Source organism: Astatotilapia calliptera, chromosome 4 (genome assembly GCF_900246225.1).
Source record: "Astatotilapia calliptera chromosome 4, fAstCal1.2, whole genome shotgun sequence".
Lineage (NCBI taxonomy): Eukaryota > Metazoa > Chordata > Actinopteri > Cichliformes > Cichlidae > Astatotilapia > Astatotilapia calliptera.
The window spans coordinates 29,771,497-29,786,305 of NC_039305.1; the positions used below are offsets into that span (position 1 = coordinate 29,771,497).

General features: G+C 43.7%; 1 protein-coding gene across 4 annotated transcripts in view; it reads left to right on the forward strand.

Moving 5' to 3' along the window:
- Nucleotides 1–14,809, forward strand: part of tanc2a (tetratricopeptide repeat, ankyrin repeat and coiled-coil containing 2a) — a 59,683-nt gene that overhangs the window by 32,255 nt on the left and 12,619 nt on the right. For 2 of the 4 annotated variants that reach the window (XM_026165963.1, XM_026165964.1), the window contains exons 4-13: nucleotides 5,772–5,908; nucleotides 6,210–6,378; nucleotides 6,466–6,786; nucleotides 8,835–8,960; nucleotides 9,049–9,318; nucleotides 9,760–9,893; nucleotides 10,160–10,391; nucleotides 10,474–10,646; nucleotides 13,975–14,055; nucleotides 14,128–14,328. In XM_026165963.1, the coding sequence (XP_026021748.1) occupies nucleotides 5,772–5,908; nucleotides 6,210–6,378; nucleotides 6,466–6,786; nucleotides 8,835–8,960; nucleotides 9,049–9,318; nucleotides 9,760–9,893; nucleotides 10,160–10,391; nucleotides 10,474–10,646; nucleotides 13,975–14,055; nucleotides 14,128–14,328 (1,844 nt within the window). Of the gene's footprint in view, nucleotides 1–516; nucleotides 1,495–5,771; nucleotides 5,909–6,209; nucleotides 6,379–6,465; nucleotides 6,787–8,834; nucleotides 8,961–9,048; nucleotides 9,319–9,759; nucleotides 9,894–10,159; nucleotides 10,392–10,473; nucleotides 10,647–13,974; nucleotides 14,056–14,127; nucleotides 14,329–14,809 lie in introns of those variants that run through there. The other 2 variants (XM_026165961.1, XM_026165962.1) reach the window with 2 other exon arrangements.

The following is a 14,809-nucleotide window of genomic DNA, read 5'->3' on the forward strand; positions in this document are numbered from 1 at the left end:
GACATTATAGAATCATAAACCAGCTTTTTGTGTTTTTTCTTCGTTCTTCCACAAATTTCAGCCTAAATCTTTCCTTCAAGTCTTAAATTTAAACCCGTTTTTTCTGCACTCTTTCATAAAATCACATTTTAAATAATATTTGTTTCAATTTAACTAGTTTTTTTTTAGTTCATATACATTTTCCACATTTCTTGGTCTAAAGTGGATTACAGTCTTCCATGTTCACTGTGATTTGTGGTCGCACTCTCCTCTGTTCTTGGAAAGAGTTTCACTTTAATTGCAGCATTTCTTTGCTCTGCTGCTTTTCAGAAATTGTTCTGTCTCTGCGCGTTTTTTCTTCTTTTAGAAGAGACAAGGCTGAACTGTCTTTCTAAACTTTCCTCGTGCTTCTCGACATGTAACAGATTACGCTCTCGGTTCAGCTCCTCCTGCAGGCTTTCTGTTTCTCGCCTGTGTGGGGTTTTTTTTCTTTTTGGGGGTTGGAGGAGGGGAGGTTTTAATTTGCGGTGCAGTCGGACGAGGGAGGTCGTCTTTCAGAACAGATATGGAGGCTCTGCTGGTGGAGAAAGAGGCTTTGCACACTTAGAAGTGTTCTTTTTTGTGTGTTCTGACCTAAGAGCGTACCGTATGTGAGAGGATTGTTGTGGGCTTTTTTGCTTGTTTTTGCACTGGATGCTTTAGTTGTTACTCTGTTTTCTGGGACTCTACCTGTGAATGAGAAAGGCTTTCATTTTTCTGGCTACAAAGGACAATAACCAGTGGAAATGCATTTCCCAGGTTTGTGTGAGTTGCAGTCAACTTTAGAGCACTTCTCATGTATGCAGATTGCTGTTTCACCTCTGAAGAGTAACAAAGAAGTTCATCTGTTACCACTGGATTTGCATGTTTTATTGTCCCGCAGTCACTCAGCCTGAAAAGTCGGAGCACCTCTGGTGTGTTTTTTTTCTTTTTCCGGAGAGTCTCTTCCTCTTCTTATCACTTCACTTCTACCTCCTTCATCTTTTTCTCCCCCTCTCCTTTGTGTACTCTGGAGAAGGAGGAGCTCGATACCAAAGTGAAGAAGACGGGATCATGATGTCATCACATTTTCACCAACAAAACTTAATGGAGAGGGAGAAGAGCACAACTTCAGCTGACTTAGTTTACTCTGCCCCCTACATGGAAGTACTGTGAACCAATCAGAGTCCTGCTGACAGCTAGCCATGGACTGCACGGCGGCTATTTTGAAAGCATGCGCCCGCTCCAGAGCCAAGTGGTGTTGCCACGGGCGCTCCAGTGTCCGTCACCCGTGGGGGCCGGCGAATGGCTGCGGTTGTGGTCGAGGTGTGTTTGCGGGGGGCTTCGTCAACCACACCTCGTCCCTCCTGCGGCGCTTGCTGTTGCACGTTTGCTGTTGTCACTCTCACGAGGAGAGTTCGCAGTTGTGTCGCGATTGGGGGGATTGTCCGATCCAAGGAGTGGAGAGAGATCGAAGAGGAAGGAGACAGGAGGAAGGTGAGAGTGATGGATCTCTCTATGGCCAGAAATTCTTGTTTTATCAGTCAAATACCATATTTTTTTAATTTACTCTAATCTGTTATCTCTAATTGTGTTTGATTTTTTTCAGATTTTGTACAAATAGTATGCGAAAATATCTTTTTTCCCTTTAAATTTAGCTAAAAAAAAGTGGATTCTACATTTCCCCCCAAAAATGAGTTGAGCTGCTCAAGCTGGCAAAAACCTGGTGATGCCATTTAATGTCTGATTAGTATGTTGTTCCAAGCGTGTAAGCAAATGAATCTAAAAAAGTTTGTTTTTTATGAACAGAAAGGTTAGAAAAAAACTCGCCTGTAAACATGTTTACCTGTGCTATGATTTTACAGTCAGCCCCAAGTGGCTGTTTGAAGAACTGCAGTTTTGTTATTTTTTCAGCTATGCAGGTGTCCACAAGGCTCACATGTCTTTCTTGCCAGAGCAGGAAAGTTTGTCCTTTTAGTTAAGGAACGTGATTATCTGCATTTTTGACAAAGTATTACATCGCTATATATCGATATGTGGTGACTCCTCCTCTTCAGCAGCTTGTGTCCTAGCCTCAGGTTGTTCACTGTTGGTTTTGTGTACTCCAGCGTATACACTCAGCTGCTGCTTTCATTTCTCTTTTGTATTTTCACTTTGTAAGAGGTTTTTTTTCTGAAATAAGGGAGAGAAACTTGTGTCTTATGTCTTCGCAAAGAACTAAAGCAAGATCATATTGGTTTCCAAACAGATGTTACAATGTAGAAATGAGTTAAGTTATATACTAATGGCCTTTAGAAAACCCAAGGTACTTACTGTGACACTGAATGATGTTGTTAAAATGAAGTCAGGACCTCTCACAAGGCTGTTTGGTTAAGTAATGTTAGCTGATGTAGTCACAGCTAACTCCTTAGACTGAGTTTGCCCTCAGGACTTTGTGTCAGGCTCTCTGTGAGGTGGTTAATAGTCTTATTCACAGCCTCGTTACCTCCCACATTGACTATTGTAATTCTCTCTTACATCGTCTCCCCTAAAAATCCCTCCATAAGCTTCAACTGGTTCAAAACTCATGCATTATTACCAGAACCCCCTCCTACCAGCACATCACCCCTGATCTTCAGGAGCTTCACTGGCTCCTTGTGAAATTCAAGAGAGTGTGCAAAGTTCTTCTGCTCACCTTCAAGGCCCTTCATAACCTTGCTCTTCCTTACCTTTCTGACCTGTTAAGCACTACTTCTTCTGCTCGCTCACTTCAATCTTCTTCTATCCAGCTCGCTGTGGCTTCTGTCCGCCTCACCACCATGGGAAGCAGAGCTTTCAGCTGCTCTGCTCTCAGGCTGTGGAACTTTCTACCCCCAAATATAGGAAACACTGGTTCTCTCCCCCAGTTTAAATCCCAACTCAAAACCCATCTGTTCAAATCTGCATATTCACTGTGAACTAATTTTTTGTTTATCTTGTGCCTTTTTTATTGTTCTTTGTTGTCATTGTTCTATTGTGTGTTTTATTCTATTGGTAAGTGTCCTTAGGTGTCTTCAAAGGCCCTTTTAAATAAAATTTCTTATCATTATTATTATTATTATTCTTCAGAGAGTTCACAGGGTCTATTTTAGCCACCATACTTTCCCAAAAATATAACCAGCTTGTTCTGTTGCTTTCACTTACAGTATCTAAACCATAACTGAAAACAGAAAATAACATCAAAGAAAGGACGTCTTTCTTCATTTAAAAATGCATTATGTGACCAAAATGATCTGACCAATCAGATCTCAAGTATGTGGACTGCATTTGCACCTTTACCTGTATCCAGTCACTTGTGCTTAGATCAGCTAAAACGCACGCTAATCCCAGTTTACAAAGCTCTGAGTTTCTAATTTATCTAAACGTACTTGCCCCAGGATTATGCTCTTGATGCTGTTCATCATTTTATTCACTGAATGTTACAGGAAGTCAGAGGTGCAGTTAACAAGCAGAATCATAGTGACACTTTCAGACTGCTCCAGAACTTCAGAAATGATTGCATCATTTTACTGACAGAAACATGTTAGAGTTTCTATATCAGGATTCTGTTATAGCAGAAAGTCCTTCTGGTTCAGGAAGAAAGGAAGTAAAGAGAGTACATGAGGGCAAAAGAAAGAAATCTGGGAGGGAAGAGATAAAAGAAATAAGAAAGAAAAGAAAAAACGGAGGAAGGAAAAACAAAAGAAAGATGGGACCAGAGAAAACACAAAGGGTGCAAAGAAAGTCGGAAGAGATAAAGGAACAAAAGAAGGAAGACTAATGAGGGAAAGTAAGGAAAGAAACTGGAGGAGAGATGAAAAACAAATGGTTAGAAGAAGAGAGAAACTATGACAGAAAGAAAAGCTGAACGTAAGAATGGAAAGGAGGAAAGAAAAAAGAAGAAATACACAAAGAAAGAAGAGAAGAAGGGACGGCAAAGGGAGAGGAAGGCTCCTAAGGAAGGGAGGAAAGACAGGAGAAGCAATCAGAAGCTGAACTAGTTAAGAAAGCAGAAATGGAAATGTCTGCGCGCTCTGTATCTGATCTTTCCATTTTATTTTTCTTCTGCTAAAAACGACTCACAACCCTGTCATTGACTGACCACACATACGCATGTATGTGCACACGTACACACACACACGTGCTTTGTGTTGGATGGCTTTTTTTGGTGTGTGTGTGTGTGTGTGTCTGATTCTTCACCAGCAGTCAGCAGTTTAAAGCTGTAATTACAGAGAGAGAGAAACAGAGTCGGAGCTTTCGTGCTGCGGCTTACATTCTTGTCTTGGTGTGTGTGTGTGTGTGTGTGTGTGTGTGTGTGTGTGTGTGTGTGTGTGTGTGTGTGTGTGTGTGTGTGTGTGTGTGTGTGTGTGTGTGTACACGTGTGCAGTGCTCTTGGCATATTTAGGTCATGATAGTGAATACATTAATAGCAACATCAATCACTGTTTTGCATGTGCTTTGAGTGAGTTGCAGCGTGTGTGAGATTCTCTGAATTGTTCTATTTTCATAATTTCTTCTGATTGGATGGACTTATAACAGTGTCTGCTCTTGAAGCCAGCACATCAAATTGGGACTTTTTAGCAGGTTGCCAGTGGATGTCTGTAGAAAACTGTGATTGAGGCAGCTTTATGCTGAGCATATGCTGACCCCAGCCCAGCAGCCAGACACTGAACTTCAACAGATAACAATCTGATGAGCAGTCAGGCTACAGCCTGCATTTCTATCTGTTCATGTTTTAAAGTCTCTTTGTGCTGGTTTTCATCTTTGCTTTGTGTTCTTACCTACGTACTTAGAGAAAGATTTGTGTTGGTGTGTGGGGCTGTAGCCTGTGGGTTTATATTGTTAAATGGTAATCATGAGACAGTGTGTTTCAGGTCATTTTATGGAGAAACATGAAATTAATGTAACGTGTGCTGGATTAGAAAAGTGTTCTGTGTAATACAGAACACTTTTTTTTGAGTAATGACTCCAACCCAGATGGCAAGAAAGAGGGGACATACCTCCAACATGCAAAAAAATGTAATCACCCAGCATGCAATTCATTTGCACAAATGTAATGTGTTTGATAAGCTGCTTGGCGATGGCGGTGACTCTCAAAGTGACGCCATTGAGAATCAATAAGGAATGGACTCGATAAGTGATGGAAGTGGAATCACTACAGTCCCACACACCAACACAAATCCCCATATGGACACAAATACGGACGGTGGACACACATGGAATATGTATGAGCGTATGAGAGACCTGAAAACAATCATCACAGTGATTCTACTATGAACAGGTAGAAACAGAGGCTGACTGCTCATCACTGCTTTGTCTTGTGTTGAAGCTCATCCTCTCCCTGCTCATCACGCTAGGTTTTTCGCTAGCCCTGCGTTAGCATGTTGTCCGTGCTTGCAAAAAGCTCAAATCTTGCCACCAGTATAATCCAGTTGTTTCTGTCCTGCATGCAGATTCAACGTTATCATCACGCTCTCGTCCCTTTGTGCCATAAAAATAAAATGAATGTCCATATCTCATTCCTGACAAGCTGTAGACTTCATCGTTCTCCTTCTGCTGCACACAAGCTGAAATCTTTGTAACACAAGTACTGGCATAATTGCAACTGGAATTACATTTTTCACTAATGGTTTATGTTACTGCATTACTGAAAAAATGTAATGTGATTATAATACATGAAGGTATACGGTCTCCATTGCTTAACATGTCACAGTCAACAGTCAGATGACATCATCAGCATAGTATTTTTTTTTAATTCCCTTTTCTTCACTCGTTAGGTGAAGATGAGGAGTTAGGACCACCCCCCTCAGTAGATGAGGCAGCTGATGCCCTGATGACGAGGCTTGGTTTTCTACTTGGAGAAAAGGTCATCAGTGGAGAGCCAGGCTCCCCTTACCATGCTCAGGATGGGCAGGTAAGTAACACACACGCTTTTGTTCCACCTAAATCATCGAATGCTCTTAGGTTCAGAGATTTAACTGTGAATCTGCCATACGATGTTTTATCGAGGTCGTGGAAAGTCTCGTTCCACTGACAAATCTATTTCATCCATCCACTGTGTTTCTATTTGAATATTTAAAGATGTTTTGCCAAAAAATGCTAACTTATACAGACACATGATAACTATAAGAATGAGAACTGTACGATATAACATTAATACCTATAATGCACAATAATAGAAGAATATTTCTATTTTTCTTTTGCCTTTCCCACAGAGGATGTCTCCTTCTTCCAGTCTGGCTAGTAGCAACACCTCGCCCAGTTCCACACTGCACCCTCCCACTGGTGCTGAAGGCAGTAGTAACAACAAGCACGCTTCCCCGAACCACGCCTCCGTCACCTCCCCCACCTCAACACTGGAGAGCAGAGACAGTGGGATCATAGGTAAGGGGCAGTTGTCTTCAAATGGGCCATTAAACAACCAGCTCTTGTTGCTAATGCCCCCTGTTTCCCCTTCTCTCTAATTTTCAGCCACGCTGACTAGCTATTCTGCTGACTCAGCTGCAGAGAGGGATGACGGCGCTAAGTATGCAGGAGAATGTTACCATGGCAGCAGTCTCAACCTGTGGCAGCAGGGGGGTCGACCAGTGGTGGCGTCCACTTCGTCTACCAGTGTGGTAGCGTCAGGAAGCAGAAATGAGGGTTTTCTGTATAGGGTGGACGACAGCATGGCTGCCTCCACTTACAGCCTAAACAAACTCCATCCAGATCGAGGCACTGGCCTCACCCAGTCATCAGGTTCCACCTATTCCATCCCCCTCTACTTCATGCCTCGCCCTAATTCGGTTGCTGGTAAGATGGCAGATGAATGCGATGTGGCCTTTTTTGCCTTTCAGCACAGTGTGAGGTTCTATTGCATTTTACCAGATATTTATAGTCAGTGTGGTCTAGAAAAGTCACAACTAACTGGCTGACACCAACCAACCATAAAAGTCCAGCTTAACAAGCTCCACATATAAAAGAATCTATAATTTTGCAGATTGCTTACAGATAATTTCATTTTAGACCAAATCGTAAAAGAAAACCTGGTAAAAAGAGAGCCAGCGGCAGGACAGGGAACTCAGTTTAAACTCAGCACAGCTCACTAAGCCCATAATCTGGCTTCATAGTGCATCCCTCTGCTCTGCAAAAGTGAATTCAGAGTGTGTCCCAGTGCATACGCAACGCACTTGTATTCAAATTTGTATACAAATATACAAACAATTGCAGTGAATTGTGGGGGCGACAGTTAGAAAAAGATTCCTATATTATTAATAAGTGACACGAAGGACTTTATGGGCACGTTCATTCATTTTGCATCAAACTGAATAAAACATGAAATTTGTTTTTTAATGTTGCTGTTATTGTAAAAACCTGCCAGGACACTTTGCAGTGTGATTGGATCACATGCACGCAGTAGTGAGGAATTAAAACACAGCTTGTTCTCTAGTTTATAATCTGTCTTTAAAAAAAAAACCTCACCTTTATGTAAAAACATAAATATAATAATAAATATATACAGTATAAATATATAATAATCATACAGGTTAGGGCTACAGTTAGACACAGAGAGTTAAAGACAGTGTTTCAGAAGCACACATAGAAAATCACAGTCCTGGATCCAGGCCATACTTCACCAGAGACATAACTGAGGCACGGGCAGATGTTAATACAGAATCCTTAACACCTTAAAAAGAGCACCTATTAAGACTGTCTGGTTTCTTTCAAGTTTCTGGTTTATTTCATGTGTACACAGGCAGGTGTGTTAACAAGCTCGTCATTGGTAGTTTATAAACTGCTGATAAAAGGCAACAAGCTGAAAAATGGAGATGGTGCCTGGGTAACGTGTTCAGAGCCCATTCTCCTTTTCCTCTTCTCCTTCTCCTGTTTCAATAAAAGCTAAAAGTCATGAGCACTTTGGGGAAGGAAGGAAGTGACACACAGGATACAAGGCACAGCCTGCACTCGTATTCTCTGCAGTGCAACAGGATTGTTACTGGAGTCATTAAGACAAAAGTTCTGGTAGGTTTCTCACAGCTTTGTGTTTGCAGCCAGGGAAAGTTAAAGTTTTTAACTTGTATTAGTCCTTTGTTAGGTTTTATATCAACTTTTTAGGAACTGTCAAGATGCTGAAATCCTAGTAATCCTGCCTGTTTGCTTTGCTAACAACAGATACGGAAATCTGTTCTAAAGCTATAAACACGTTTGTCTTCATACAAGCTAGAAGACACATGAGTACTTTTGCTTGGTTGGTGTTATGTTAAGATTAACTTGTTAAATTGTTCATACAGCGATTTGTAACATATTTGTTACTGAGAGTTTTTAAATATTTCTCACTGTTGTGGAGCGTATTTGTGGAGGTATGTTAATGGTAAATGAACAATAAGAACAGTTTTAAAAGAGATTTAAAGTCTAGGAGCTATATGAGTCCATAGAATGTAAAACAAGAGTCTCGCTGATGAAGGTGACTCTACATATATATAGCTCTAGGCTACATAAAAAGACTTCACAAAGCAGATGGTGACATCATGTTGGCTACATCCATCTTTTATACTGACTAATTTCTCCTAGCTGTGTCCTCCTTTAACAGAAACAAGAATTATAAGAATATTCTCATCTAACCTTTGGCAAGAACGTGAATGCATCGGTTTACCAAAGGGCCAGACCTGTTTGTACCAAGTAGTAAGGACACATTCACCATAGCTAACTTAAACTTTGGAGTTTCTTCAGTGGAAAAAAATATATCTACAAACGGCTCTAATTTAGTTTTCTATAACCAACTTAGCATCTGTATAAAGCACATTATGTCAGTTATTTTGCAGCAGTCTTATTACAGCATTTTTTTTTTAATTTCTCTTTAGCCACTAGTTCAGCCCACCTTGAAGACCTGGCTTATCTTGATGAGCAGCAGAGACACATCCCTTCAAGGACATCCCTCAGAATGCCTAGACAGAATTCTGGGATTCGTAGTCAACAGGACCACAGAGGTAAATGCACACATGGTGCCAAACATCCTGAGATGCAGTTATAATAAATGGCAGCATTACACGCGCTCCTCTCTTCCCTCTCTTCCAGCAGTTCGTTTCACTCCCTCTCTGAACCTGAAGCCGCTTCACTTTGAGGTTCCTGGTCTCTCATCTGATTGGCTCTTCACCGGCAGGGAGTGGCTCTTCCAAGAAATGGACACCTGCCTCCGCAGTGATGATCCAGCAACCAGCCGGGGCGCGGTTATCATCGGCAACATGGGATTTGGCAAAACGGCCATCATTGCTCGCTTGGTGGCACTTAGTTGTCATGGAAACCGTATGTGGCCAAATGCTTCTAGCAGCCAGACCATAAACAAACGTAAGAGGAAAAGATCCCTCCTGTTTCACAGCTCTGTAAACTGTGTCGTACAAGAGACATTATGTGGATATTAGCAGAACCCTAGAAAAAACGTATGCAAGAGTTAAACTGTCTTCTGGTTGCGTTTGCATATCAGAAAGTTCATTTCTTGTGTAGCCTCTCACCACTGACACTGGAAAAGAGGTTCAGCAAGATAAAGAGCCAAAGCACACAGCCAAGACGAGGCTCTGAGTGTCTTTGACCAGTTTAGACAAAAATGTTTATGTACTTAAATTCACTCAGAGTAACAGAGTCATCATATGTAACCCAATAAAATCCACAGGGCCAGTAGCCAGACCCATAGCTGAGCCAGGCATCAGAAAAACAGTGTAAAATCATGCAGTTAATGAAGGCAACAGCTGCTCAGAAAGAATGACACGTTTGTATGTTTGAATTTCCCAGATGTGGAGACTTTTTCCCACGACTCCCTGGGAAGAGGTGGAGGAGGAGATGAAGGGGGGTCAGGAGAAAGCTGTCCAGGCACACCAGAAATGAGGAGGAGACAGGAGGAGGCGCTGAGGAGGCTCGCGGGACAGGTAGTGTCCCTACTTCATTCCTCTTTCTACTTTTTAATCAAAGATGACCCATTGTGCTTTTCATAATTTTCTGTAGGCTGCTTGTGTACAGCAGTGGAAATGACCATAAAAGACCCACATGAATTAGACTGCTGTAATACCAACCAGTGTAATGAATGATCACTTAGTCTCTCAAGCTAAAAGGCCAGCGTGTGAATCCACCTCAGCAAAGTTTTACTGAAAATCTACAGATGATTCACCGACTTTCTTCTGCCTCTGTTTTGTAGGTAGTCTCATATCATTTCTGTCAGGCCGATAACTGCCACACCTGTCTCGTTCCGGAGTTTGTCCACAACATGGCGGCTACATTAAGCAGCGCGCCTCAGCTGGCCACCTATCGTGAACTACTGCACCGGGCGCCACAGCTCCAGAGCATGCTCAGTCTGCGCTCCTGTATCCAGGATCCGATCTCTGCCCTTCAGAAAGGAATACTAGAACCGCTCGATGCTCTCTACAGAGGTACAGCTTCTACTACATTCTGCTGTGGCACATTAACTGATGTGCAGTGATGCAATGTGAGTTTGTTTTGTTTGTTTTCCAGAAAATAAACTGCATGTAGAAGGGGCGGGCCTTATTGTACTGATTGATGGGCTAAACGAGGCAGAGTTCCACCGGCCGGACTACGGCGACACGCTGACCTCCTTTCTATCCCGAACCATCCAGAGATTTCCTTCCTGGCTGAAGGTCATTACCACTGTCAGGACCAGTCAGCAGGTAAACACAAGTCACAAACACACAGAAGTGTAAAATCACAAAGGTGGCCGTGAAATGGGAACAAAAGAGCACACAGGTGCGTTAGAGGGGCAACAATGAGGCAACCCCCAAAACAGGAATGGTTTTACAACTGGAGGACACAGACATTTTTCCCTCCTCATCTTTTCCGACTGTTTTTTCACTACTTCTGCATTTGTTTGCATTTGACTGGGGTCACCTGGTAGCATGAGAATCAGAATCAGAAAGGTTTTATTGCCAAATGTTGAGCAGGTTTACAACATTAGGAAATTGCTGCGGTGCTTCAGTGCAAACATACTGTTATAAATTACGCTAAAATAGACATGAAAAATAAATAAATAAATAAAAATAAGAATAAGAATTAAAAGTGCTAAGTAGATAGATATATACATGATATATACATGAGTGCAGGTGGTGATCAGTGCCAAACATGGAATCATGCAGTGAACACAGCGTAGGGTCATGTGTTAGTGGTGGGAACAGTCGTACGTTTATTGTTCATGTGTCCAACAGCAGAGGGGAAGAAACTGTTCTTATGGTGAGAGGTTCTGGTGCGAATGGACCGGAGCCTTCTGCCTGAGGGGAGCAGGTCAAACAGACTGTGTCCAGGGTGAGAAGGGTCAGCTGAGATCCGGGCTGCACGCCGCAGTGTCCTGGAGGTGTACAGGTCCTACAGAGATGGGAGTCTGCAGCCAATCACCTTCTCAGCAGAGCGCACAACACGCTGCAGTCTCTGTTTGTCCCTGATAGTGGCTCCAGCGTACCACACGGTGATGGAGGAGGTGAGGATGGACTCGATGATTGCAGTGTAGAACTGCATCATCGTCCGTGTTGGCAGGTTGAATTTCTTCAGCTGCCTCAGGAAGTACATCCTCTGCTGGGCTTTCTTAATGACGGAGGTGATGGTGGGCTCCCACTTCAGGTCCTGGGTGATGGTGGTACCCAGGAAGCGGAATGAGTCCACAGAGGTGATGGGGGTGTCAGTCAGGATGATGGGGGGGAGTGGGGCTGTGTGCTTCCTGAAGTCCACAATAATCTCCACTGTCTTCTGGGCATTCAGCACCAGATTGTTGTGGCTGCACCAGGACACCAGACGTTCAACCTCCCTCCTGTAGGCAGACTCGTCCCCGTCAGAGATGAGCCCAATGACGGTGGTGTCATCTGCAAACTTGATTAGCTTGACAGACTGGTGGGTGGAGGTGCAGCAGTTGGTGTACAGGGAGAAGAGCAGAGGAGAAAGAACACAGCCCTGAGGGGAGCTGGTGCTGATGGTCCGGGAGTCCGAGACATTCTTTCCCAGCCTCACATGCTGCTTCCTGTCCGTCAGGAAGTCAGTGATCCACCGGCAGATGGGATCAGGCACATTCATCTGGGAAAGCTTGCCTTGGAGATGGTCTGGAAGGATGGTGTTGAAGGCAGAGCTGAAGTCCACAAACAGGATCCTGGCGTAGGTTCCTGGGGAGTCCAGATGCTGCAGGATGAAGTGTAGGGCCATGTTGATGGCGTCATCTACAGACCTGTTGGCTCTGTATGCAAACTGCAGGGGGTCCAGGAGGGGGGCCGTGAGGGTCTTGAGATGGGAGAGAACTAGGCGCTCAAATGACTTCATGACCACAGATGTCAGAGCCATGGGTCTGTAGTCATTTAGTCCAGTGATCCTAGGTTTCTTGGGGACAGGGATTATGGTAGAGGACTTGAAGCAGGCAGGCACATGACATGCCTGCAGTGAGGAGTTGAAAATGCCAGAAAACACTGGGGCCAGCTCGTTTGCACAGTGTCTGAGGGTGGCAGGAGACACACCGTCTGGGCCGGGAGCTTTTCGAGCATTCAGACTCTTAAACTGCTTCCTCACATCTGCTTCATGAATATGAAGAGTTGTGGTGGGAGGAGGTGGTGTGAAATCCTCTTTTGTGTGGGGTGAGGAGGGGGGTAAAGCAGGTGAAGTGATTGAAGGTGGTGATGGCTCTATGGAGGGGGGAGAGGTGGGGGAATGAGTGTCCAAAGTGTCTCTATTGTTGGGGCCGTTGGAGGTGTGAAGGCTGCCTGATGGCTCGTCAAAACGGCAGTAAAAGTCGTTGAGGGTGTTGGCTAAGAGCAAGTCGTCAGTGGAGTGGGGGGTTTTAGGCTTGTAGTTGGTGATATTCCTAAAACCTTTCCACACAGAGGCCGAGTCATTCTCTGAGATCTGCTGCTGCATCTTCTCAGAGTGCTGATGTTTAGCAACGTCCACTTCTTTAGTGAACCTGTACTTGGCCTCTCTGTAGCAGTCCCTGTCTCCGCTTCTGAACGCCTTACTCTTTTCCAGCCACAGCTTTTTGAGTTTAGGAGTAAACCAGGGTTTGTCATTGTTATAACTCACCCTGGTGCGTGATGGCACAATGCTGTCCTCACAGAAGTGGATATAGGAGGTGACAGTGTCCGTGAACTCGTCCAAGCTGTTAGAAGCAGCCTTCAATGTGTCCCAGTCTGTAGACTCCAAACACGTGCGAAGCTCCTCCACAGCCTCGTTGCTCCACAGTTTTTTGGTCCTCACGACAGGTTTGGAGAGCTTCAGCCTCTGTCTGTATGCGGGGATTAGGTGGATCATGACGTGGTCAGAAAGTCCGAGTGAAGCGCGGGGCACCGCACGATAGGCCCCCCTGATCGTGCTGTAACAGTGGTCTAATGAGGTGATACCTGGACCCTACAGAGGTCACACGGGTAGTCCGGCTCCTGCCAATGCGTGCCATTCCTGCAAGGCTTGCTGTGTCTTTCAGCACAGTCTCAAGAACATCGAAGAGATTCCAGGAGACTGTAGGAGACCTGGACAGGGTTGAAGAGGATGAGAACATGTGTGAATGATTCTGACCAAACAATCAGAAACAGACTTCATGAGGGTGGTCTCAGGGCCCGATGTCCTCTAGTGGGCCTTTTGGTCACAGCCCAGCACTGTGGAGCCTGATAGACATCTGCCATACAAATCCAGAACTAGCAGCTCCATAGATGAGAGCAGGTTCACCCTGAACACATTAAAGGAGAAAGACTCTATGCTAGTGCAGTGGGTCCTAGGTTCCCGGCATTGTGAAGAGAGCATAAACATACAAACAAGCACATGGGGACTATTTTGAGTTGTGTTGGTTTCTGCCATTGTTACCAGTGTTAACTGAATATCTCTTATCAGTTTGGAACCTTCTGAATATGATTAAAATCATATTATTCTGAAGCAAATACTGTCTGTGCTGCCAAATTACTGTGAGCAGCACACACGGCTAATAAACACAACTTTTTCTGAACTAACAAAATCTGTTTCTTTGTGTTTTTATTCAATCAGGACATCACTCATTCTCTGCCCTTTCACCGCATCTCTTTAGACCGAATGGATGAGAATAGCGCCATAGACCAGGACCTGCAGGTAAGGTGTAAATAGATTTCTATTTCTCTGTCTGTCTGCACATCTGTACTGCATCGGTCTGTCTTTTCTCAGGGTTACCTGATGCAGCGTATCCACAGCAGCACTGAGATCCAAAGCAATGTGTCACTGAGCAATGGCCGCCTCGATAACACTGCACTGTCCAAACTGATCAGCCACCTGAAGAGCCTGAGCAGAGGCTCATATCTCTATTTAAAACTGATCCTGGACCTGATAGAGGGGGGATACCTTGTTCTGAAGAGCTCCAGCTTCAAGGTGAGATGGAGAAAGAAGGTAAAGGTCAAATAAAGTCCTGAAGAAAGTCGAGACTGCTACAAACTAGACTAAAGAAGTAACTGACAGTTGAAGTATAATCGACACAGATTAAAGCACTTTCATTTAAACACGGATGAAATAAATCAAGCAGTATTCATAGTTTCCACATGACATCACATTGTTACAGGAACTCCACATGGACGGCAAAAATTATTTTCTCTACTGTCTGCTTGTCATTTTTACCAGATTTGTTTAGCCAAAATACAGGACAGTTACTAATCTTCCCCATACTGGAAATATTTAGTGTGTGCTACTGTTTAAAAAGCTATAGACACATTCAGTCAGTTACCGTGCCATACCGCTGGAAAAATGTCCGTCACAGTTGGCTCTTGGAGATTATATCAGCATTTGAGTAAATGTATTTAAAGGGACTGACTGTTCTGACTACATTTTATTTTAAAATTCGTTTCAGTCATTGAAT